At 43.6% G+C, this 22737-nt stretch overlaps 1 protein-coding gene across 2 annotated transcripts in view; it reads right to left on the reverse strand.

Annotated features, from left to right (window-relative positions):
• Positions 1-22187, reverse strand: part of timm50 (translocase of inner mitochondrial membrane 50) — a 107210-nt gene extending 85023 nt beyond the window's left edge. Inside the window, exon 1 of one of the 2 annotated variants that reach the window (XM_033014516.1) lies at positions 21715-22187. In XM_033014516.1, the coding sequence (XP_032870407.1) occupies positions 21715-22108 (394 nt within the window). In that variant the 5' untranslated portion in view covers positions 22109-22187. The remainder of the gene's footprint in view (positions 1-21714) is intronic. The other variant, XM_033014517.1, reaches the window with a different exon arrangement.
• Between the last annotated feature and the right edge of the window lie 550 nt (positions 22188-22737).

Genomic DNA, 22737 nt, shown 5'->3' on the forward strand with positions numbered 1-22737 from the left:
AAGAAAGCAAAAGTAGAGTTGCTGCCTAACGGCGCTTGAGACCCGGGTTCGATTCCTACTACAGGGACTAGCTGAACAGAGTTTGTAAGTTCTTCCCATGACTGCGTGTGTTTTCTCTGACATCTTCGGTTTCCTCCCACATTCCAAAGGAATACATGTATGTAGGTTAATTGGCTTGGTGCATGTGTAAAATTGTCCCGAGTGTGTGTAGGATAGTGCTAGTGTGTGGGGATCGCTGTTTGGTGCGGACAAGGTGGGCCAAATGGCCTGTTTCTGTGCTGTATCTCTAAAATGTAAAATCTAAAAAGTATGAGAATAAACTCTAGAAATATCAAAGTGAACTATAATACTTTCTAAAAATGTAAAAACTAAAAGATTGCTGGGGAAAAGAAACATCAGAGCAAATAACCAAAAATATTTTTCCTTCTGATTTTGTGGGAGAGGATGCAAATAGTTTTCCTGAAGTGGTGGAGGCCAATGAAACGGAGAAATCTACTAGTTAAAAAGTACAGAAGAAATGAATGGCACAAATGCCAGTTTTTATTTTCAGTTCTATTATGTTAATGGTGTTAAATTGGAAAATGCTGATGTAAAAAAAGAATGACATTGTAATTCTTGGCCATTTATCCCATGCATTACCATTAGTTATGCCGACTCTAACTAATTATAAAATGCTTTCTCAGAAAATACTTTCCCGTTACTGCCCTTCCCAATTTCCCAGATTCAGTACTACCCTTTTCTGATTACTCCTGCTATGTACTACAATACAATACATTTGTTATCATTTGAATCTCTTGAGGTTCAAACAAAAATTGGTTTCTGCAGTCATACACACAAGAAAAAAGAACCAAGACACAACACAATTTACACAAACATCCATCACAGTGAATCTCCTCCTCACTGTGATGGAAGGCAAAGTCTTATCTCTATGTAACGATTCTCTGGAAATAATTTCACAAACTTTGCACCTTTTAAACTATTGACTCTCCTCTGTTCTGATTGTTAGAGTCATTGAAATCCCCCACTAAAATGACGTGTTATTTTTTGCGCTTCTCAGAAACTGGCCTACGTACAAGGTCTTCCATCTTCCTCTATATGTTGAAGTGTATAATACATTCCCAGCAATGTAATTCATTTCGTATCATTTTGATTGTTGATGCATGTAACATTATCCTCCTTCACAAATGTAATTATTTCCTAAACCAATACAGGTACACCATCGATTTTCTGGTACCTTTGGTTCCTGAGTATTGCCGGATCATTTTGCCAGATCAACAGAGGTCACGTAATAATAATTCATCCATACACCTGACCCACTAATTATACCCCTCCCGTGTCTCTAAAACAACATGGCCTGCGAGAAACTTAACTAAAGAATTAACAATTAACAAAGAAGCAAAAAATTAACTCTTTCAGTACAGAGGCACACGTCCCACAGGAGCGTGCGATGCACGATGCTCTCGTGATTTTGTCCGGATTAAAGAAGATGCTGGATCATCAGTTACCAGAAAATCGGTCATGGACCTGTATTGCTATCATCCCTCTTTTTAAAACCAAATTCGCTTTTATCTGAAAATCCTACAAGGCAGGCCAAGCTGCTCTCCAGCCAATCTTTAAGCCAATGTTTCAGCAATGTTTCAGTTATAGCTATAGTACAATTTTCATAATTCAAATTTCTGAAATTCGAAGTGTAAGTTTTTGAATTACTCGGATGGTTAAAGATACCCACACACTCTCCCAAAGCCAGTGCAGCACAAAGCTGTAGAAATGAGAAGAATCCAAAATGAGAATCTCCGGCAAACATTAGCGACTACTAGCTGGGGTTGCTGCTACTAGTTTCAATGAAAATGCTGTGTACAGCAGGATACACACAAATACAAACAGATTCTTGCTCCCTGTCACTATCTGCGTTGGATAAAATGTATAAACAGTAATGTATTTTGGTTGATGAGTGAGGGGGGGATGCAGTGTGATAACGTGCGTGAAGAAATCTGTTCAAGATCTCCAATCTTAGTTGCATCTTGAATTTAGATTACATACCCCTGATCACATTGAAACGTAAGAATCGAATGCTATAGTGCTACATCATGCACCTTTTCTGTTCTGAAGCACACACATGAACTACAGCCCCTTTAGGCAGGGTACCTGGCTCTTGGCATCACAGATCTACTCCCAGCATGAATCAGTTGCTTCAGTAGAGAGAAAAAATCGTCCGAGAATGGCTCTGATGTCAACATTAAGAGTAACAGGTTGCCTTTCACTGCAAAGATTAATTGACTCCCTGGCGTTGTTGTAAAGCAATATTTACATGACACATTTTTACTGCAAAATAGAGAAAAAGAAACACACTTGTCCAAGTGACAAAACTAATTACAGCTTTCCTGACTACGCTGCCAAAACTTGTTTTTTTTTAAAGCAAAGTGTTAAACCAAAACAAATTGAATGCTGGAAAACAGCTCAGTCACAGGGTCTCAAATGGCAAGAGCTTTTTCAAAACATACACCACCCTACCATTTAAAAAAGTTATTTTAAATCATTCATTTGCGCAATATTGGATAATCTCATTTTAATGAAAAGAACATTTTTGGATTTTCCTCCATCGAATCCTTCTCCTATAATCTACGGGAGTCACTGTGTGGATGCAGATGGTGATAAGATCTCTTACCTTGCAACCAAATAATCTGCTACTTATTATTGTCAAAGCTCGTAACCAAACAATAGCTATTTGACAGCAAAGTCATGGGCACTCATCACCAATAAAAACGTAATCACGCAAGGAGCAGTTGCCATCACGAGAAAGACAAAAGGGGACAAATGGCCCACAACAAAAATTTGGCGGCATAAGATAAGACTCAAATGTCTATGAAAAACAACAACTTTTTATTGCAGCAAAACTGTAGAATTCAGTGGAGAAGCAAAGCTGTCAGGATGACTCTCAATAGCTCTTTTGTGTTTAGGAAGGAACTGCAGATGCTGGTTTACAACAAAGATAGACACAGAATGCTGGAGTAACTCAGCGGAACAGGCAGGATCTCTGGAGAGAAAGAATGGGTGATGTTTCGGGTCTGAAGAAGGGTCTCAACCCGAAACGTCATTCCTTCTATCCAGCTCTTTTATGTTCTCGCTTTCATCAGGCAGCAATGCGTAGTGTGGATTTTCTCTGATTTATTTTCCATCCTTTCCCTATCACTGGTACAATTCTCCTCCCCAAACTTGCCATTTTAATATTGTATGGGAACTCAATGGTTCCCATAAATCAGACAAGCTAAAATGGGGGGGGGGGGGGGAACCATGTAGTGGCGCAATGACAGCAGAAATTGAATAAGACCAAACCCAATTTTTAGTCGATGATAACTTGTACCCAGGTCATTATTTAACCTTAAACCAACATCAATAAAACACTGCATCTGTTCTTCAACACTTGGCTGTTTAAGGCAGCTTGCTGGATCCAATTTCCTGCATTAAGAAAGTGACCAAATTGAATAAGTATGTTTAAGAAGGAACTGCAGATGCTGGAAAATTGAAGGTAGACAAAAATGCTGGAGAAACTCAGCAGGTGAGGCAGCATCTATGGAGCGAAGGAAATAGGCAACATTTCGGGTCGAGACCTATCTTCACACTGAATAAGTACGTTGCATGCTGCAAGATACTTTATAATCCCCCAAAGTTGTGATGGGAACAAAGTAAACACAAACATCTCTTCCTTCTTTTCATTTTGTCATCAGTGATGAAAATCAGCCACGTTCTTCATCATCTAACCACTATATCTCAAGTCACTTTGTCCTTTCTGCCAACTTTTTAATCGTGGATGTAGTTCTGCACTGTGGAGTAGGATCTTTGACTTGGTTTTCATCTCTTGCCGCCAATACATTGTATTTTAATTCTTAAACAGAGAGAGCTTGGCATAGGACCAAGAACAATAACACCGGAGCATAAACTCAAACAACTTCCTCCCTCCTGTCCAGTTGAGTTTGCGACCTTTGGGCAAAGTTCTGCTTCTCACGGCTACCAAGATGGAAAATTCTTAACGAGCAGTTTCAGTTTTTTTGAACAAACAACCAAAATGGTTGAGGGCAAAGCCGTAGACATTGTTTATGTGGACTTCAGCAAGGCATTTGATATGGTTCCACATGGGCGGCTATTCTAGGAGATTAGACCACATGGGATCCAGGAGGAGACAGCTGACAGCACAGATTATTAGCTTCATGGTAGGAGGCTGAGGGTGATGGTGGAGGGATGTTTTTCGGACTAGAGGCCTGTGACAAGTAGTGTGTCCTCAGGTGCAGGACCCATCACTGTTTGTGGTGTATATCAACGATCTGAATGAAAATGTATAAGGTATGATTAGTAAACAGATATTAAAGTGGGTGGCATCGTAGATAATGAAGATGGTTATCAAAAAATAACAGCAGGATCTTGATCAGCTGGGCAAGTGGACTGGGGATGACTAATGCTGTTTAATGCAGATAAGTGCAAGGTGTTGCATTTTATGAAGTCAAACCACAGCAGAACCTTCACAGTGAATGACAGGGCCCTGGAAAGTATTGTAGAGCAGAGGGTTCTAAGAGTCCAGGTACATTATTCCCTGAAAGTAGTGCCACAGATTTAAAGGATGGTCATTTGGTGCTTTGACCTTCGTCAGTCAGAGTATTGAGTATAGATGTCAGGATGTTATATTACAGTTGTACAACATGTCAATGAGGCCGCATTTGGAGTATTGTGTTCAGTTTTGCTCACCCTGCTATAGGAAGGATGTCGTTAAGCTGGAAAGAGTTCAGTGAAGATATACGAGGATGTTACCAGGACTCAAAGAGGTTGAACAAGTTACGACTTTATTCCTTGAAGCTCATGAGGCTGAGGGGTGATTTTATAAAAGAGTATACAAGTGAAATCCATACAAGTGTATAAAATCACGAGGGGAATAGATAGGGTGAATGCACAGAGTCCTTTACCCAGAGCAAGAGAATCAAGAACCAGAGGACAGGTTTAAGGTGAGAGGGGAAAGATTTAATAGAATCCTGAGGGGCAACTTTTTCACACAGTGGGTGGTGGATATGTCAAATGAGCTTCCAGAGGAGGTAGTGAAATACGTATGATCACAACATTTAAAATAAGTTTCAACAGGTACATGGCTAGGAAAGGTTTAGGGAGATATGGGCCAAAGGTGGGCAGACGGTTGGCATGGACAAGTTGGGCCTAAGGGCCTGTTTCTGTGCTGCATTACTCTAACAAGCAAGTTTTTTTTAATACAACTTTTCATACTTTATCACATTTAGACACAGGTGATAAAGCAAACCAAACTTTGGTAAATCAGCAACAGAACTTCAGAAAATAATTCAAGTTAAGTTGAAGGTGGACCCAAAATGCTGGAGTAACTCAGCGTGACAGGCAACATCTCTGGAGAAAAGGAATGGGTGACGTTTCGGGTTGAGATCCTTCTTCAGACCGATGTCAGGGGAGTGGGCGGTACAGAGATAAAATGTAGTCGGAGACAGTAAGACTGGTGGGAGAACTGGGAAGGGGGAGGGGATGGAGAGAGAGAGGGAAAACAAGGGCTATTTGAAGTTAGAGAAATCAATGTTCATACCGCTGGGCTGTAAGCATCATAGGCACACAGACAACACACAAAAAACAAATGTATCAGGATTGTGATAACAGTGAAAACAAGACATTAGCATAAAATATAATTAGAAAATAAGGCCATGGTAATACAAGAGGTGGTCCACAGTGTTTGATTGCCAAGGTAGGATTACGGTTATGCAGGTTAGTTCAATAATCTGATGGTTGCAGGAAAGTAGCTGTTCCTGAACCTGATGGTGTCGGACTTCAGGCTTCTGTAGCCCCTGCCCGATGGAGCAGTGAGATGGCCCCAATAGTGATGTTCCTGATCATAGATGCCACCTACTTGAGGCAGTACCTCATGTAAATGCTTTTGATGGTGGGAAGGTTACATTAACTAGACTGAATGTGCCATTGGAATCGGACCAGCAACAAAACATTTACCTAACCTGGCTTCAATACATACATCATGTTTAGATGCCATGTGTTATTTGAAAAAAAGTTATTCTGAACTAACATTTAGTTTCATAAGAGAAAATTAAAAAAGTTAAGAAAACTCGACTTAAGTTTGATGCTTAATGAAATAAGGTGCAAACGCATTATAGATCGCTGAGAGGCAGGGAAGAGCACAGCATAGGGCAAAGGGCCTGTTCCACTTACGTGAGTTTTTCGGCGACTGCCGGCACCCATTATAGTCGCAGCAGGTCGGTGAAAATGTTCAAAATGGTGAAAATTCAGCGGCGACCAGAAAAAGTTACGACCCTTTGGGCGACCACTCACGACCATACAGGCGTCATGTGTCGACATGTCACGAGGTGACGCCTGTATGGTCATGAGTAGTCCCCCAAAGAGTCGTACCTTTTTCTGGTCGCCGCTGGATTTTCAACATGTTGAAAATTTTCGGCCACCTGCTGCGACTATAATGGTTGCCGGCAAGTCGCAGAAAAAAATCGCGTAAGTGGGACGGGCCCTTAGGTTTTGTGCTCTTACAAGTCTCAGTGATGCAAGGGAACTTAGTTGCGTGCAAATGGTAAGACAATTCAATCTGATAAATGTAGTTAACAGAAAGTCAAGTCTGGAGACTATTCTAAGGCAGTACTATGCTTGCATTTTCGGGTTATTGCTGGAATATTTCACTGTTATACATGTAACATCTGAATAAAACAATAAATGGTAACATGAATTTGAATACATTGTATATTAACTGTCCAGCTTGCAAATTTTTGAACTAGATAAAACTAATTTTCCTTTCCTTTTGGGTCAACAAGGACTCAATTAACAATTGAAACTCTCCTGTGGGTTAGTGTTTACCTTCCTGGCAATAATCACATGTGTTATATCTTTGGAGCAAAAAAATGTTACAGCAGTTCTCAAAGGGGTTAATGACAGGGAAGGATTTTTATTCCTCAACAAAAATGTAAAACAAAAGGAACCAATTAAGTTAGTTGGTGAAGCAGATGGGACCGCAGGGCAGCAGCAGGGGAGCAGACAGAGTGCCACATGCAGGGGTGCTAATACTTCTGTTAGCTTTAACTGCTGGCACTCGCACACTAACACATGGCAGCAAGCCTTTGGCAGATTTGTCATCAAACTCATTTAGATGAAACACAAACTGTTTGCTCCTCGATTGGAAAGGTCAAGAAATCCACAAATTCACAACTCATTGGAAAAGCGGGAGCAAGCCAAGGATTAGGATACTTACTGCAGCAGCAAGATAATGCTACTTTGGCAGCTTGCTGGGTAACCTGCTCTTTTCGCTACCAGCTCCCAATTGACACAAATTATATTCTCCTTTGCAGTAATGATTTTTGTTTAAACTAACATTCAGGTACCACTGTAAAATGTATGATGGTTTTCACAAATAAACAGAAGGCAAAGACTAGAGTAATTACGAGGGTAAATGAAAACTAGAAAAATTATGCTTTGAGATTTTCAAGAGGCTAGAAAGTTTCAGTTTAGTTTAGTTTAGTTAAAGGTAGCAAAGTTTGGGGAGCTTCCAAGAACAAAAATTAAAGGTACAATTAATAAAAATACATAAACAAAGTAATTTAATTTCCTGTATAGAATAGATGGAACCAAACGATTACCGAGAATAAGTTTAGATTAGTTTAGTTTAGAGAGACATGGCGGAAACAGGCCCTTCAGCCCACCACATCTGCACCGACCACTGAGCCCTGCACGCCAACACTATCGTACACACTAAGGATGATTTACAGTTAGACTAAGCAAATAAACCCACAAACCTGTACGTCTTGGGAGTGTGGGAGGAAAGCGGAGAAAAACCCATGCAGGGCACGGGGAGAACGTACAATCTCCGTACAGACAACTGCCCGTAGTCAGGATCGAACCAGGCTCTCTGGCGGCAACTCTACCGCTGTACCTGCGTGCCAATGCATGGATGCGCACATAAAAACAATAGTTCCGAGACAGAAAGTCAGCAAAGATGAGCAAGATGTTATAATGCAGGATACATATTACAGAATGTTGAATAAGTTTCACCTTGTGTCCAGAGTTGCCTTGGGCATTGTGAAATATAACGATGCACACTACTTATTTGGCAAAGGAGAGCCTTACACAGCAAAGGTACAAAACGTTGCTGAGATGAAGCACGTGATCTTAGTGGTATTGCTCAAGATGTGGAAGTGTCATTTATACCTCAGCTCAGGGTTGAATTGGGTTCATAATTGCAAAGTATTTTGTTCAATCTGAGCTGATGGTCAGGAAGGTAATCCTGGCAGGAAAGCAAAGCTTTCTGGCAGCGACTGAAGATAATGGCTTCACTTGTTACTGTGGAGCATCTAGGACAAACGTTACGTAGGACATATGTGGTGGAGGTTAAAATGGTGGAGATGAATGATATCACAACGCACCTGGAATTTATCCTGCACCAGCAAAAGACACCACAGCGGTGATGTTCGAGAAGAAAACAAGAACACAAAAACATCTTTATGGGATTCAGGGCATGCCAGCGGATGGGCGAAGCCAAACATGAAGATGATATGGTCCCGTGAAGCCGATGATAAGCGGGAAATGTTGAGTGAAGATGGCACGATCAGCTGAGGGGAGTTTAGAAAACTAGTCGTTTCCCTGCAATCTCTTCTTTCCTTGTACAAACTTGTCTCTATATTGGCTCTGAATTAAGATATGCAAATGTCTGCAACCAGTGGTGAAAAGCTGTAAACAAAATCTGATATGGGGAGGGGGATATTTAGGATACTCCAGCACAAAACAGCAAGTATTGCAGTGCCTTGACCGATCCCTATTTAAGCTAGAGTCCAGCTATTTGTCATTAATTTAATGGGAGATATGTTGTCCCCTTAAAAGATTTCAGAATCAGTTACACTAAAGGTGACATTGCTATCTGCTGGAATGGGAGAATCCCTGTTATAACTGTGTTACAAGCTATTATCACCCACAATCTCATTACACAGCTTCATGGCATAGTAAAGCTGAAACGAAGATGAACATTCAATGTCAAATTTAAAAAGGAAGCAAGCGGCACACAAAGAAATAAAACAGCGAGATCAATTGAAATATAGCAACCGTAGCACTATTTGTAGCTGGGGCTTGTAGTCTACTGTAAGTTCTCCAAGTGGATATGAACTGCTTAGCTAATTGCACGAGAATGTAGCAGCAAGTTGAAAACCTGCTGCCATCTCATTTCATAAATCATCCACGTGGATCACAGTGCATCACGATTTAGACAAACTCTGTGCATTTGACTTGTTTCCATCTGCCAACGATTAACAATGACTCCCTTCGAATTTAGACAAGGCAGTGATGAAGCGAACAGTGCATTCAATGAAGGCGGCTGATCACAATCGAGCATTGATACTGGGTTGCTACAATATCTGTGACCAAACACAAGGTATGTGCTACCACCCAGTGGACAACAGAGGTCTTAAAAAAGACCTTGGAAATAAATTACCAGTGCTTCCTCATCACTGGGGCTAAATCCTGCAACTCCCTCCTCAGAAGCTCTGTGGGACACTTTTACCAGGACTTACATCTTTCAAGGAGGCAACAAATGGCTACTTTCTCAAAAATGGACAAGACACGTTGTTCTTGCCAGTAACAAGTAAATACATGCTATCGTTGCTCACTTCTTCACCGGACGTTTGGTGCTTTTGTGATGTACGAGATGGTTATTTCAATCTTCAATAGTGATGATCAATCAGGAATCAACAGTGTCTTCTCCATGATGCTCATCTTTGGTGACAGACATGATAAAAAAAGTCTGTCCTGCATGTTCCTGTAGCCACAACGGATGCCTACTGAATTAAACTGCTGGAGTAAAGCCATTCCCTTCACGCAAATTACAATACCTGGAACTATTTGAGTTGGACACAAAATGCTGGAGTAACTCAGCGGGACAGGCAGCATCTCTGGAGAGAAGGATCGGGTGACGTTTCGGGTCGAGACCCTTCTTCAGACTGTCAGGGGAGTGGGCGGTACAGAGATAAAATGTAGTCGGAGACAGTAAGACTGGTCGGAGAACTGGGAAGGGGGAGGGGATGGAGAGAGAGGGAAAGCAAGGGCTACTACCCTCTACTACTACCATCTACGACCACTGTTAACCCAGACCCGCTACCACAGCCTGCGCAAGTACCGAGAGGACTCGACCTGAAGCGTCACCCATTCCTACTCTCCTTCTCTCATACCTGTCTCGCTGAGTTACTCCAGCGTTTTGTGTCTATGATGTAAACCAGCATCTGCAGCTCTTTCCTACACAGGAAACTTTACAGATCACAATATTGGAATTTAGTTGTTTCTTATTGATGCAAGGAATACTGGTAATTCTACCTTCCACACCAGCATTTTCCTCCACCACAATGGTATTTACATCACTTCAGTTTAGTAGCACTTACAGAATCTCACCGCTGAGTTTCTCCAGCATTTTTGTCTACCTTTGATAGTCCCATCATCTGCAGTTCCTTCTTAAATATTTCTGAATTGGTTTCTTTGCTCTACCTGCTCCCAACCCCCACTGTCACCTTCATTCCTGACATCAATGGTGGCTGTGATAACACTTGAAGCTCTGAGCTTCATACCTCTCTCCCAATCCTCATCCTTTGGAACCAATCCCAAAACATTTCTATCACCATTGCACCAGAAGCAGAAAACAGTTAAGGTTGAATGATAAATGGTGGCTTTATTAGTAAGAAGCACTACCCCATTTTTAAAAATTAATTAAACATCTCTTTGCACTCCAAGTAAACAAAGCAATATGGATGCTGGAAGTCTGAAAAAAAACTCTAAAGAGCTGACACTGTGCAAAATCAGTGGGAAGAAAACACGGTTTGTTTCAGGTCAATCACCATCAGTTTGTGTTTACATCGAGAGTGTCTGGATTTTTATGTTCTAAGTCTGTCGAAAGCTCACCAGCCTAATATATTCATTGTTTCTTGACACTTGCTAAATATTTCCAATTTTTGTGTATTGTATACATCTTTACTGATGGTACTTTTGTATCCCTAAATTGCAAGCGGATGCTCTTGTATAAGACATTAATGAAATGGGGTAAATCTTAGCCAATTCCTTTGCTTATTGTTCCTACCTGTACCCTTCTTTTCATATATCTCCTTACGTAGTTTAGTCAAAGTTGTTCATAGAAGTATTTGGTTTTGGGATTGGTATTGATGTTGGCTTACTATTATCACATGATATCAACAAGATACAGTGAAAAAAGTGTGGGTGATCAGTCAAATCATACCCTACAAACGTCCAATCAAGCCACACATAAATAGAAAAGGCAATTGAAAAATAACTAGAGCACAGAATTTAGACCTTACAGCGTTATAGTTATGGAGAAAGTGCAGATAAGAAAAAGTGCAAGGTCCACAATGAGGTTGTTTGGGAGATCAGGACCAGACCTTCGGCTTATGAGAATTTGAGATACTTTGCTAGTTCTAAAGATAACCTACAAATGTGTTATTGTGCCAGGGTTCCATCAGTTATTATCACCTAAATTAATATTGAAATGCAGCTATCCAAGTAAAGCGGAAATCCATGGAAAGCACATGCTGTTCCATCCATAGCAGCCTATCCATCATCTTACAAGATTCACCAGTCACACTAATCACATAACTTCAAGTATTCACCATGAAACTAAATGTATTGGTTAAACAAACAAAATTTCAAATATGGGTAAAAAATTGAGACATAAATGCCACTGTAATCATTTCAATTGTTCTTGTCTAAAGACGTCAAAGGACTCGAACAAATGTAAACATGAAAACAGAGAAGTCCATGAAACTGGCTTATTGGGTGGCAAACACAAGCAATTTCATGTTGCTGTATAGGAGAGTGTTTAGACTTCAATGGCATTGCCTGGTACTATCTCTGGGGAGTTTAGGGAGAATCAGATCAAGTTTAGATTGATAGACGCAGACAGGTGAGATTGCCTGACAAGAAGCACCAGCCTGTTGAGAGCACCACTCATTAAGTAGATTTACTGCTGGCAAAACATATCAAATACAGCTCATCTGCCTCAACGGAAGTCATTATCTTAACCAAAATCTTTGAATTTTACACCATTACAAGGTAATACTGCAAATCTGCATTCCATACGTTTAAAAGGAGAATTAATTGTTTCAATCAATTGATTGAAGAATTTGCAGCAATCTAGATAACATCAAAAATATGTTATAAGAAATAGAAGCAAGTTTAATCTCCTAAAGGTTGGCTTGTCCCAAGAGTGTTTAACCGTTCTGACACCTGCCTAACTATAGGTCATTAGGTTATTCTAGGAGTTTACAGCGTTTCTATGTAAAAAGAATGCCAGGATGAGGACAGCTTCAGGAGTTCAATTTGAGGTTTCTGGAAAACCACAATAGCATTGATGCTGCCATGTTATTTAGTCACTGAAGATAAACAGCAGAACCAATCACAACCTTCAGAACTTGTTCTGCAACCAGAGGGAGTTCCAGCTTGGTTGCTCTCTGGGAACCTCTTGTGGCAGAAACAGAAATAAGAACCAAAGGTACACAAAATTGCTGGAGAAACTCAGCGGGTGCAGCAGCATCTATGGAGCAAAGGAAATAGATTTCCTTCGCTCCATAGATGCTGCTGCACCCGCTGAGTTTCTCCAGCATTCTTGTGTACCTTCGATTTTCCAGCATCTGCAGTTCCTTCTTAAACGAAATAAGAAACGATTCGGTGGGCGGCGCGACTCTCGTCAGCAGCGGCCTCTGCAGTCCGTCTGTGTTTTTATTATTTTATGTCTATGTTTTTATGCAGTTTTTGTTATTTTTTGTTGGGGTATGTGTGTGGGGGGGTGGGGGTGGTGTGGGGGGGGAGGGGGTAACTTTTAAATCACTCCCTGCACGGGAGACCCGACCTTTTCTTTGTCGGGTCTCCGTTGTCGTTGGGGCTGCAACGAGGAGCGGCCTCCAACAGGAAGACCGGGGGCTCTGGCGCCGACTACTCACCTCACCGTCGCGGAGCTGGCCGAGTCCAGAGCGGGTGGAGCTGTGGTTGAGCGCTGCTGCGGCCCGACCTCCGGAGGATCGGAGGCTGCAACTGCGGGTCTGGCGGACGGCGGCACCGGGAGCCCGCGGGTCCCTGGAGGGAGACCGCTTTTCAGGGCTCCCGCAACGGCGACTTCTCCCGCCCGAGTTGCGGGGTTGAAGATCACCTGGAGCGGGGCCTACATCACCGCCCCGCACGGCTTGGAATGGCCGCGAGACTCTGCGTGCGCACGCCGGGGGCTCTAACATCAAGAACCCGGTGTGCGACCTTGCATCACCCGGCGTGGCTTTAATGGCCACGGGACAACTCGCCATCGCCCGCCGGGGGCTTTGACTTTGACTTGGACTCTGACATGGGGGGGAGAGTGCAGTGGAGAGATAAGTTTTTTTGGCCTTCCATCACAGCAATGTGATGGATGTTTATGTAAATTATGTTGTGTCTTGGGTCTATTTGTTTGTAATGTATGGCTGCAGAAACGACATTTCGTTTGGACCTCAAGGGGTCCAAATGACAATAAATTGAATTGAATTGAATTGAAAAAAAAAGAACCAACCTCTCTTATATGTGCAGGGAGAAAATGCAGATGCCAAAGTCAGACACAAAAGGCTGGAGTAGCACAGCGGGTCAGGCAGCATCCTTGAAGAATAGGTGACGTTTCGGGTCGAGATCTTCAGACTATCTTGTATGGTTCCTATCATGTCCTGTTAACATCCCAACAAACCCCAATCAGTGAGGATAGGGGACAAATTATCCTCTGCGATAATCCTCAACGCTGGTGCTCTGGAAGGATGCGTTCTCAGCCCCCTGCTTTACTCCTTGTACACCTTCAACTGTGCAGCCAAGTATAAATGCAATTCAATTTACTAATCTGTAGACAACACCACCATTGTGGGCGGATATCAAAGAATGATGAGACGGGGTACAGGAAGGAGACAACAACTTTTCTCTCAATGTCAGCAAGACAAAGGAGATGGTGATTGGTTTCAGGGAGCTTCTTCTTCTGTCGTGTATCTTTTAGACCTGCAGCTCCGTTGAGGCGAGCCAGGCCAATGTGTCATCGTCCAGGTCAATCAGACCTCGTTCACTATTCAGTGGCCGGTGTTTGGGGCAAATGGTGACTATGTGCTCGAATGTCTGTGTTGGGTCCCCACACTCGCAGGAGGCGCTGCCCACAAGGCCCCACCTCTTCATCGCTACTCAATAGCGTCCTATGCCAGTCCTCAAGCGGTTGAGGGTTGTCCACTGCTTTCGGGGCAGGTCCTGGCCAGGGACGTCCATGGGGTCATCGATATAATGGTGCAGCCTAGATGGTTCCGCTGACTTCCACTGGTCTCTCCATCTCGTCTTGACCCAGGCGGCCTTAGAAGCGTCAGCCGGTGTTGTGCAGAGCAGCTCTTGGGCTTGCGTGGCAAAGGGGTGCCGTGACTTGAGGCGCACTCGTCGTGGTGTCTCTGTGACCATCTGATGGAGGAGGTGGTTTCAGGGAGTGATGTCTTCATACACATACCCCAGTTTGCATTGATGGTTGAAATCTTCATATTCCCGGCAGTAAATAACACCAGCAACTTGTCCTGGACTAGCCATATTGAAGCAACGGCGGAGAAAGCACACCAATGCCTCTACTTCCTTAGAAGGCTTAGGACGTGGCACCAACAACTCTCATCAACTTCTACAGATGCGCCGTAGAAAACATTTTAGCCGGGTGCATCAAGGCATGTTTTGGGAAGATCTCAAGAAATTGCACAGAATTGTGGACGCAGCCCAGACCATCACACAAACCAACCTCTCTTCCACTGACTCCATTTACAACTCACACTGCCTCAGCAAGACCAGCAGCATAATTAAGGTCCAGTCTCACCCCAGTCACTCCCTCTTCTTCCCTTTTCAATCAGACAAAAGGTACAGAAGTGTGAAAACGCACACATCCAGATTCAAGGACAATTTCTTCCCAGTTGTTAGCAGGCAATTGAACCATCCTACCAAGAACTAGAGAGCAGTCCTGAGCTACTAACTACCTCATTAGAGACCCTCAGACTATCTTTGATCGGACTTTACTGTCTTTATCTTGTACTAAACCTTATTCATATTATTCCCTTTATCATGAATTTGTACACTGTGGAAGGCTCGATTGTAATCATGTATTGTCTTTCCGCTGACAGCACGCAACAAAAGCTTTTCACTGTAACTCTGCATACGTGACAATAAACAAAACTCAAACTAATTCAGTTATTTATTTTAATGGCTAGCCTATTAGATGATAATTTATACAGAGAAGGGCACAACAGATTTTGAAGACACTCAGGTATTTAAGCATTTCTGGAGTAGACAAAAATGCTGGGGAAATTCAGCGGGTGAGGCAGCATCTATGGAGTGAAGGAAATGGGCGACGTTACAGGTCGAGACCCTTCTTCAGATGGGTATTTCTAGCATTTCTAGAGGGCTGATGACCTATAGGAAGGGTTTGGACATGCTAGAGGCCGGAAAAATGTTCCCGATGTTGGGTGAGTCCAGAACCAGGGGCCACTGTTTATGAATAAGGAGTAAGCCATTTAGAACGGAGAAGAGGAAACACTTTTTCGCACAGAAAGTTATGAGTCTATGGAATTCTCTGCCTCAGAGGGCGGTGGAGGCCGGTTCTCTGGACACTTTCAAGGCAGAGCTAGATGGGGCTCATAAAGATAGTGGAGACACGGGAAATGGGGAGAAGGCAGGAACGGGGTGCTGATCACTTTGAATGGCGGTGCTGGCTCGAAGGGCCGAATAGCCTACTCCTGCAACTATTGTCTATATTAACTCTATTTCTCTTTTCACAGATGTGCTGAGTTTTTCCAGTATTCCTTTTGGATTTTCAGCAATACTTTTGGATTTTATTACTGGGAGATTTGAAATGGGAGATTTCTAAACTACACTTATTCCCATGGAAATCTTATTTATCCCCAAGTCTTAGAAAAAAAACTTAGTTTAAGGTCATAAAACCACCAGTTGCAGCCCAATCTGGAAACTGTACTCAATCACGAGACATGAATCTATCACTTACTGACTTAGGAACAAGGGTAAAACCAGTGAATGAAAGTGTCACATTTATTAAAATTAATAGTGATTATCAGTATAATTAGTACCATTTAATCACTGAGTACAAATGATTTCTTTATTGCAAATACCCCCAAGCTAAAATTAACACACGAGAACAGCAAATTCAAACTGGGGTATGTTGTGTTTCTGAGTGGCAGAAAGTGCATATTTCTTCAAATGGCTGCTTGTCTCAATAAACTAATGGGTGGTACCGTGGTGCAGTGGTAGAGTTGCCTCCTTTAGTGCCAAAGATCACGAGTTCAATTTGAGTGGATTTTTACGGTTTCCTCCCACACTCAAGACATACAGGTTTATAGGTTCATTGGCTTAAATTATCCCTAGTGTGTTAGTGTGCAGGAACTCAGCACAGACTCAGTGGGCCAAAGGGCCTGCTTCTATGCTGTATCTCTAAACCGACATCGCTGTCATCTACGTCAGAAAGCAAAGTAGATTGCACACACAAGTCTGTATCAATTATGCTGAAGTGGAGATGCTTGAGTGCTTCAGCACATTGACTCAACTTTCAAGAGAGCACATACTTCCTCAGAATTATTTAAAAATCAGAATCAGATGTTTATTTATTCGCCAAGTATGTTTTGCAACATAAATCATGTTGATTTATCAATCTATTCTTTTGGTCTTCCTGAATACTAAAAAGGGCAAACTCTTCCAACTCTTCAGTATTTATCTCAAAGCCGGGGAACCTGCTTTAAATTCACACAGCGAGAAACTAAATCTCTCCATTAATAGTCTGAGGTGGGAAAATGACCAAAGCTTGTGAAAGTCTGACTAGTCCAAACACTACCAGAGAACTTGCCATCTCTACTCATTCTGTACCCCAATGCAATACCAATTCCATACAATGTGATTGATCAAAGCACTCAATCGTTTTTCTTACTCATTTATGAGATATGCTGGCAATGCTGGCATTAGCTGTCCATCCTTTATTGCCTCAAACTGTTAAGAGTCAGGCACAATGGTGGGTGTGAAGTCACAAATAGACCAGATCAGTGAAGGATTTCCTTCCCTGAAGAATATCGCTGAACCAGATAGATTATTACAATAAGCCTGAAAGCATTGTACAGGTGCACAACCTTTTATCCGGAGTTCCGGAAACCGAAGAGCCCCGAAAACCGGCCATTTTTTCCAGGATGTCGTCTGCACACCAAAGCTCGCGTTTGGCGCCAAACTTGACCCGAAACGACCCACGGTCAACCCAGGTCTGTACTACTGTAGCGGCTGCCTCCTCCCCGGAGTCCGGGGAGACACTTAAACATCTGTAAATTATTGCTTAAATGTTAGTCAGTTAGTTTGGTGGGCTTTTATGTGAAGGGGGAAACTTTAATTCTTAGTCCCCTACCTGGTCGGAGAGGCGGGGAGCGGGCAATGCCTTACCGGGTCGCCGTGCAGTAAGCTCCGGAGCGATGTGGCCGCCGACTCCCAACATCGCGGAGCTGGGGCTGCGGGCGTCCGGCCGTGGGCGGCGCCGGTTGGAGCTCCGACCCCGGCAACTCTACCCCTGGCTGCGCGGAGCTCCAAATCCAGCGCAGCCCGCGGCCGGACGCCCGCAACTCCAGCTCCGCGATGTTGGGAGTCGGTGGCCACAGCGCTCCTGAGCTTACTGCACGGCGACCCAGTAAGGCATTGCCCGCTCCCCGCCTCTCCGACCAGGTAGGGGACTAAGAATTAAAGTTTCCCCCTTCACCCCCCCCCACTATATAAAATCCCTCCAAACTAACTGATTAACATTTAAGCAATGATTTACAATGATTCCCCGGTCTCCGGGGAGGAGGCAGCCGCTCCAGACATTTCAAGCCGCCCACGCTACCTACCTAATCTACGCTAAAAATCTTCCATTCCGAAATCCGAAAAATTCCGAAATCCGAGAAGTGTCTGGTCCCAAGGCTTTCGGATAAAAGGTTGTGTACCTGTATTTAGCAATGAAACCAGCATTTTTTTTTAAATTAATTCTAGATTTATTTAATTTCTGGTTAAAATAATCCAGCCAATGGAAACATAAACTGTGTATCTATCTTCATATGACAAACCTAACATCTCCGGAATCAGACACAAAATGCTGGAGTAACTCAGTGGGACAGGCAGCATCTCTGAATAGAAGGAATGGGAGACGTTTTGGGGCGTGACCTTCCTTCTAAAGAACCAAAAGCACTTCTAACCAGAGATGCTGCCTGTCCCGCTGAGTTACTCCAGCATTTTGTGTCTATCTTCGGTGTAAACCAGCATCTGCATTTCCTCCCTACACATCTCTGGAATCAGATTGGTGACGCTTTGCTGTACTTGCTCTATCACAAATATATCTTTCCTTCAATCGCCCAACTCTACTTCATCCACCAGAAGATCCACCTCTTCAATTACATAGATGCTGCTGCACCCGCTGAGTTTCTCCAGCACTTTTGTCTACCTCCTATCTTTCCTTTGATAGGGTCACCAGACAGTCTCATAGAATTCCAGAAGCAGTCTCACCAGAATTGAAGCAACATATATCTTGTTCTCAAATTCTCTTTCAATAAAGACTAACAAATCACTTGCCATGATTGTTACTGAAGCTATACGTTAACTTCAGTACTTTGGCTGAGTATCCATAACTGAACCGCCACCCTACTATTCCAGAAAGCTCACTAGTATCTCATGTCCATTTGGAATGAAAAATAAGGCAGCTTTGATTAGATAGCATGTATTCTAAATCAAAAGACATGTAGTAATCCAGGAACTGTTTTAATTGGAGATATTTTGGAATATTGACAAGGTCTTCTGTAGTCATTTAGTTCCGTAGTTATTTGTATGACTGACTTGGCAAATGAAATTCTTCATATGTGGCAAAACATACTTGGCAAATAAAGTATTATCGTGATTGTGATTATTGTGATTGTGATCTGACAGAGGGCATTAGGGCATTCTCAGACTCAGAAGAAGGGTCTCGACCCGAAAAATCACCTATTCCTTTTCTCCAGTGTTGTTGTCTGACCCGCTGAGTTACTCCAGCTCTTTGTGTCTATCTTCAATGCATCCTGTGTTCTGGCTGGCATTTCCCCAACTGTTTCGCAGGCTACTCAATTCACTGGCTTCTTATGAGATCTCACTGTGAGCAAATTTCCAGAAAACCCCAATCCATTTGAACTGCTTGTAGAATGTGGCAATGGCTACATAGAGAGAAACACCCTTCTCCAGGCCATGAAAGTAACTGGGGCCTCAATGTCATGGTTGCTGGACTGGGAAACGATATGAACATAGGTGTATTTGTTCTTCCAATAAATTTGGAAGATTTTGCAGACAGCACTAGTGGAATTTTTTCACTGTCTGCTTCTGCCTCAGAAACACGTCAGAGGGCACGGATCATGCTGCCCAATAGACTCTCAGTTTTGTGCCAGCTCTAAGGTCTTGATGTTCAGGTATTCTTTTCATCAGCCTGTAGTACTACCCATCACCTCTGAAGAAGGGTCCTGACCAGAAACATTACCTATCCATTTTCTCCAGAGATAGACAACAGACAATAGGTGCAGGAGTAGGCCATTCGGACCTTCGAGCCAGCACCGCCATTCATTGTGATCATGGCTGATCATCCCCAATCAGTACACCGTTCCTGGCCTTCTCCCCTTATCCCGTGACTCCGCTCTCTTGAAGAGCCCTATCTAGCGCTCTCTTGAAAGTATCCAGAGAACCGGCCTCCACCACCCTCTGAGGCAGAGAATTCCACAGACTCACAACTCTCTGTGAGAAAAAGTGTTTTCTCGTCTCCGTTCTAAATGGCTTATCCCTTATTCGCAAAGTGTGGCCCCTGGTTCTGGACTTCCCCCAACATCGGGAACATGTTTCCTGCCTCTAGCGTGTCCAAACCCTTAACAATCTTACATGTTTCAATAAGATTCCCTCTCATCCTTCAAAACTCCAGAGTGTACAAGCCCAGCAGCTCCATTCTCTCAGCATATGACAGTCCCGCCATTCCGGGAATAAACCTTGTAAACCTACGCTGCACTCCCTCAATAGCAAGAATGTCCTTCCTCAAATTAGGGGACCAAAACGACACACAATACTCCAGGTGTGGTCTCACTAGGGCTCTGTACAATTGCAGAAGGCCCTCTTTGCTCCTATACTGGACTCCTCTTGTTATAAAGGCCAACATGCCATTCGCTTTCTTCACTGCCTGCTGTACCTGCATGCTTACTTTCATAGACTGATGAACAAGGACCCCCAGATCCCGTTGTACTTCCCCTTTTCCCAACTTGACCATTCGGGTCCTTCGAGCCAGCACCGCCATTCAATGTGATCATGGCTGATCATCCCCAATCAGTACCCCGTTCCTGCCTTCTCCCCATATCCCCTGACTCCGCTATTTGTGATGTGCGCCTGTTTTTCAGCTACAATTATGCTCCAAACACCAAAGGCCCTATCTAACTGAAAACAAAGAACCAGAGTGAATTTAACAGGGGCAGGGAGAGTCAGTCAACACCCCTTTGAAGATATCTTCAACCATAACTGTCATAGAGTCATACAAAGGAAACAGGCCCTTCGGCCCAACACACCAACCAACATGTCCCATCTACACTAGTCCCACTTAGCTGTGTTTGGCCCATATCCCTCTACAGGGATGTCCCATATTGGACCACATTTCTCTAAAGGACATCCTCACGTCCTCAACTCCATCCCAATATCAAGACTTCAGGAGCAGACAGCATCCTGCTTGCTGATGAGGGACTTCCGTCACAATCCACAAACTTATTGTTTCACATGCGGGAAGTGGAAAATAAACCAGGGATGTCAAAGATTTGACAATCAAGACCATCTTCCAGAAAGAGGATATGTCCAGCGGAGGCTGTAACAGATAGGTCACCTTGCTGTGAGCCATTCAGAGGTAATCAGCTTGATAAAGGAGTAAACATGCATTTCCAATTTGGTATGCAACTCGGATGGGAACTTGGAGCTGGTGGGTGGAGATAGCATTCCTTTGCTGTCACTAACCTTTTCATTCAGACAATCAAGTTACCCTTTGAAACAAAGGTACACAAAAATGCTGGAGAAACTCAGCGGGTGCGGCAGCATCTATGGAGCGAAGGAAATAGGCAACGTTTCGGGCCGAAACCCTTCTTCAGACCCTTTGAAACAAATTGATTTTGGATACAAAATGAGTGAAGCTCAGCAGCTGTACAATTGGTTACTGAATAATAGATGCTTAACATACTATCTGTGGCTGTCAATTCCCATTCTGTCCTATATTTAAAGCTTGTCATGATCCTCAAAATGCTTCTAATTCTTTTAAAGAACCTTTTGATGAAAGATCAAAATGCTGCCTGGCCTGAAGATCCCAACATTTTAACTTGTTTGACATGATTTTATCAGGATACAAGGCAATTCCTTCACCACCTCCAGTTTAAATTCCATTTGGAATATTTTGGAGGGCCAAGAAACCAAGAACCAAAGATACTAGAGGAATATATATATAATCTTTGATACAAGGCGGCAGCTTCTTAAACCCACTGCACGTCTCCCCCAGTGACCAAGAGTCTGCATAGCACCGTGACAGTTGACATAGAAAAACTGAATGGGCCGCAGAGGTGACACTGGTGAAGGGGACGCGACCGATCTGCTCCCACTCACCGAAGACGTAGACCACCCCGAGGGTGCTGCCCGCGCCCAGCAGCCCCATTAACCTCAACACCATCTTCTTGGCATAAGCCGTATTCTGCTTCTGTTTCTGCTCCTGCTCGGTGCCGGCATCGCCGCTCCCATGCTCGCCGCTGCCCGCCTCCTCCTTGGCCCGTTCCCGCTGCTGCTGCTGCAGCTTCTCCTGCAGGATGGCCTGAGCCAGACCGCCGGTCGCGGGGCCGCCTTTCTCCGTCGACAGCGCCCGGCACGCCGGCGACGGATTGGACTTTACCTCATAACTTCGCAGCGTTAGTCTTTTGCGGGCGGCTCCGGGCCGATTGCGCAGAATTTTCCCGCAGAGGTTCAGCCCCGACCGGCTACACATGCAGCTGAGTGATGCCGCCATCTTGGATGATTCTCCCGCCCACTTCTCACCGTCGGTCAATCTCACCGCCCGCTCTCGTTTATTGACGGCGCAGGCGAGCAATGAAACACAGCGATACTAAACTACCTCCCAGCTCCTCTTTTCCAATCAGGGCAACAATTGGAACAGACTGCAATCCAACCTGGGGTTGGTTTCGACGCCACCCTGCCAAAGGTCAGGACAGCAAGGAAAGAGGGACAAACTAAACCTGAAAGCACAAGGCGTAGCAACACAAAATACAAGCCAAAAAAAGTCATTTGATTAAAATAAAAATGCAAATAACTTCAGCATCTAGTGATATTCTAGAAACATAGAAAATAGGTGCAGGAGTAGGCCATTCGGCCCTTCGAGCCTGCACCGCCATTCAATATGATCATGGCTGATCATCCAACTCAGTATCCTGTACCTGCCTTCTCTCCATACCCCCTGATCCCTTTAGCCACAATAGCCACATCTAACTCCCAATTCTGCCAGTGAAACTCTTACTATGATAATGAACGACATAGAAACATAGAAAACAGGTGCAGGAGTAGGCCATTCGGCCCTTCGAGCCTGCACCGCCATTCAATATGATCATGGCTGATCATCCAACAACAAAGCGTCTTAGTTAC

The sequence above is a fragment of the Amblyraja radiata genome, chromosome 41 (genome assembly GCF_010909765.2).
Source record: "Amblyraja radiata isolate CabotCenter1 chromosome 41, sAmbRad1.1.pri, whole genome shotgun sequence".
NCBI lineage: Eukaryota > Metazoa > Chordata > Chondrichthyes > Rajiformes > Rajidae > Amblyraja > Amblyraja radiata.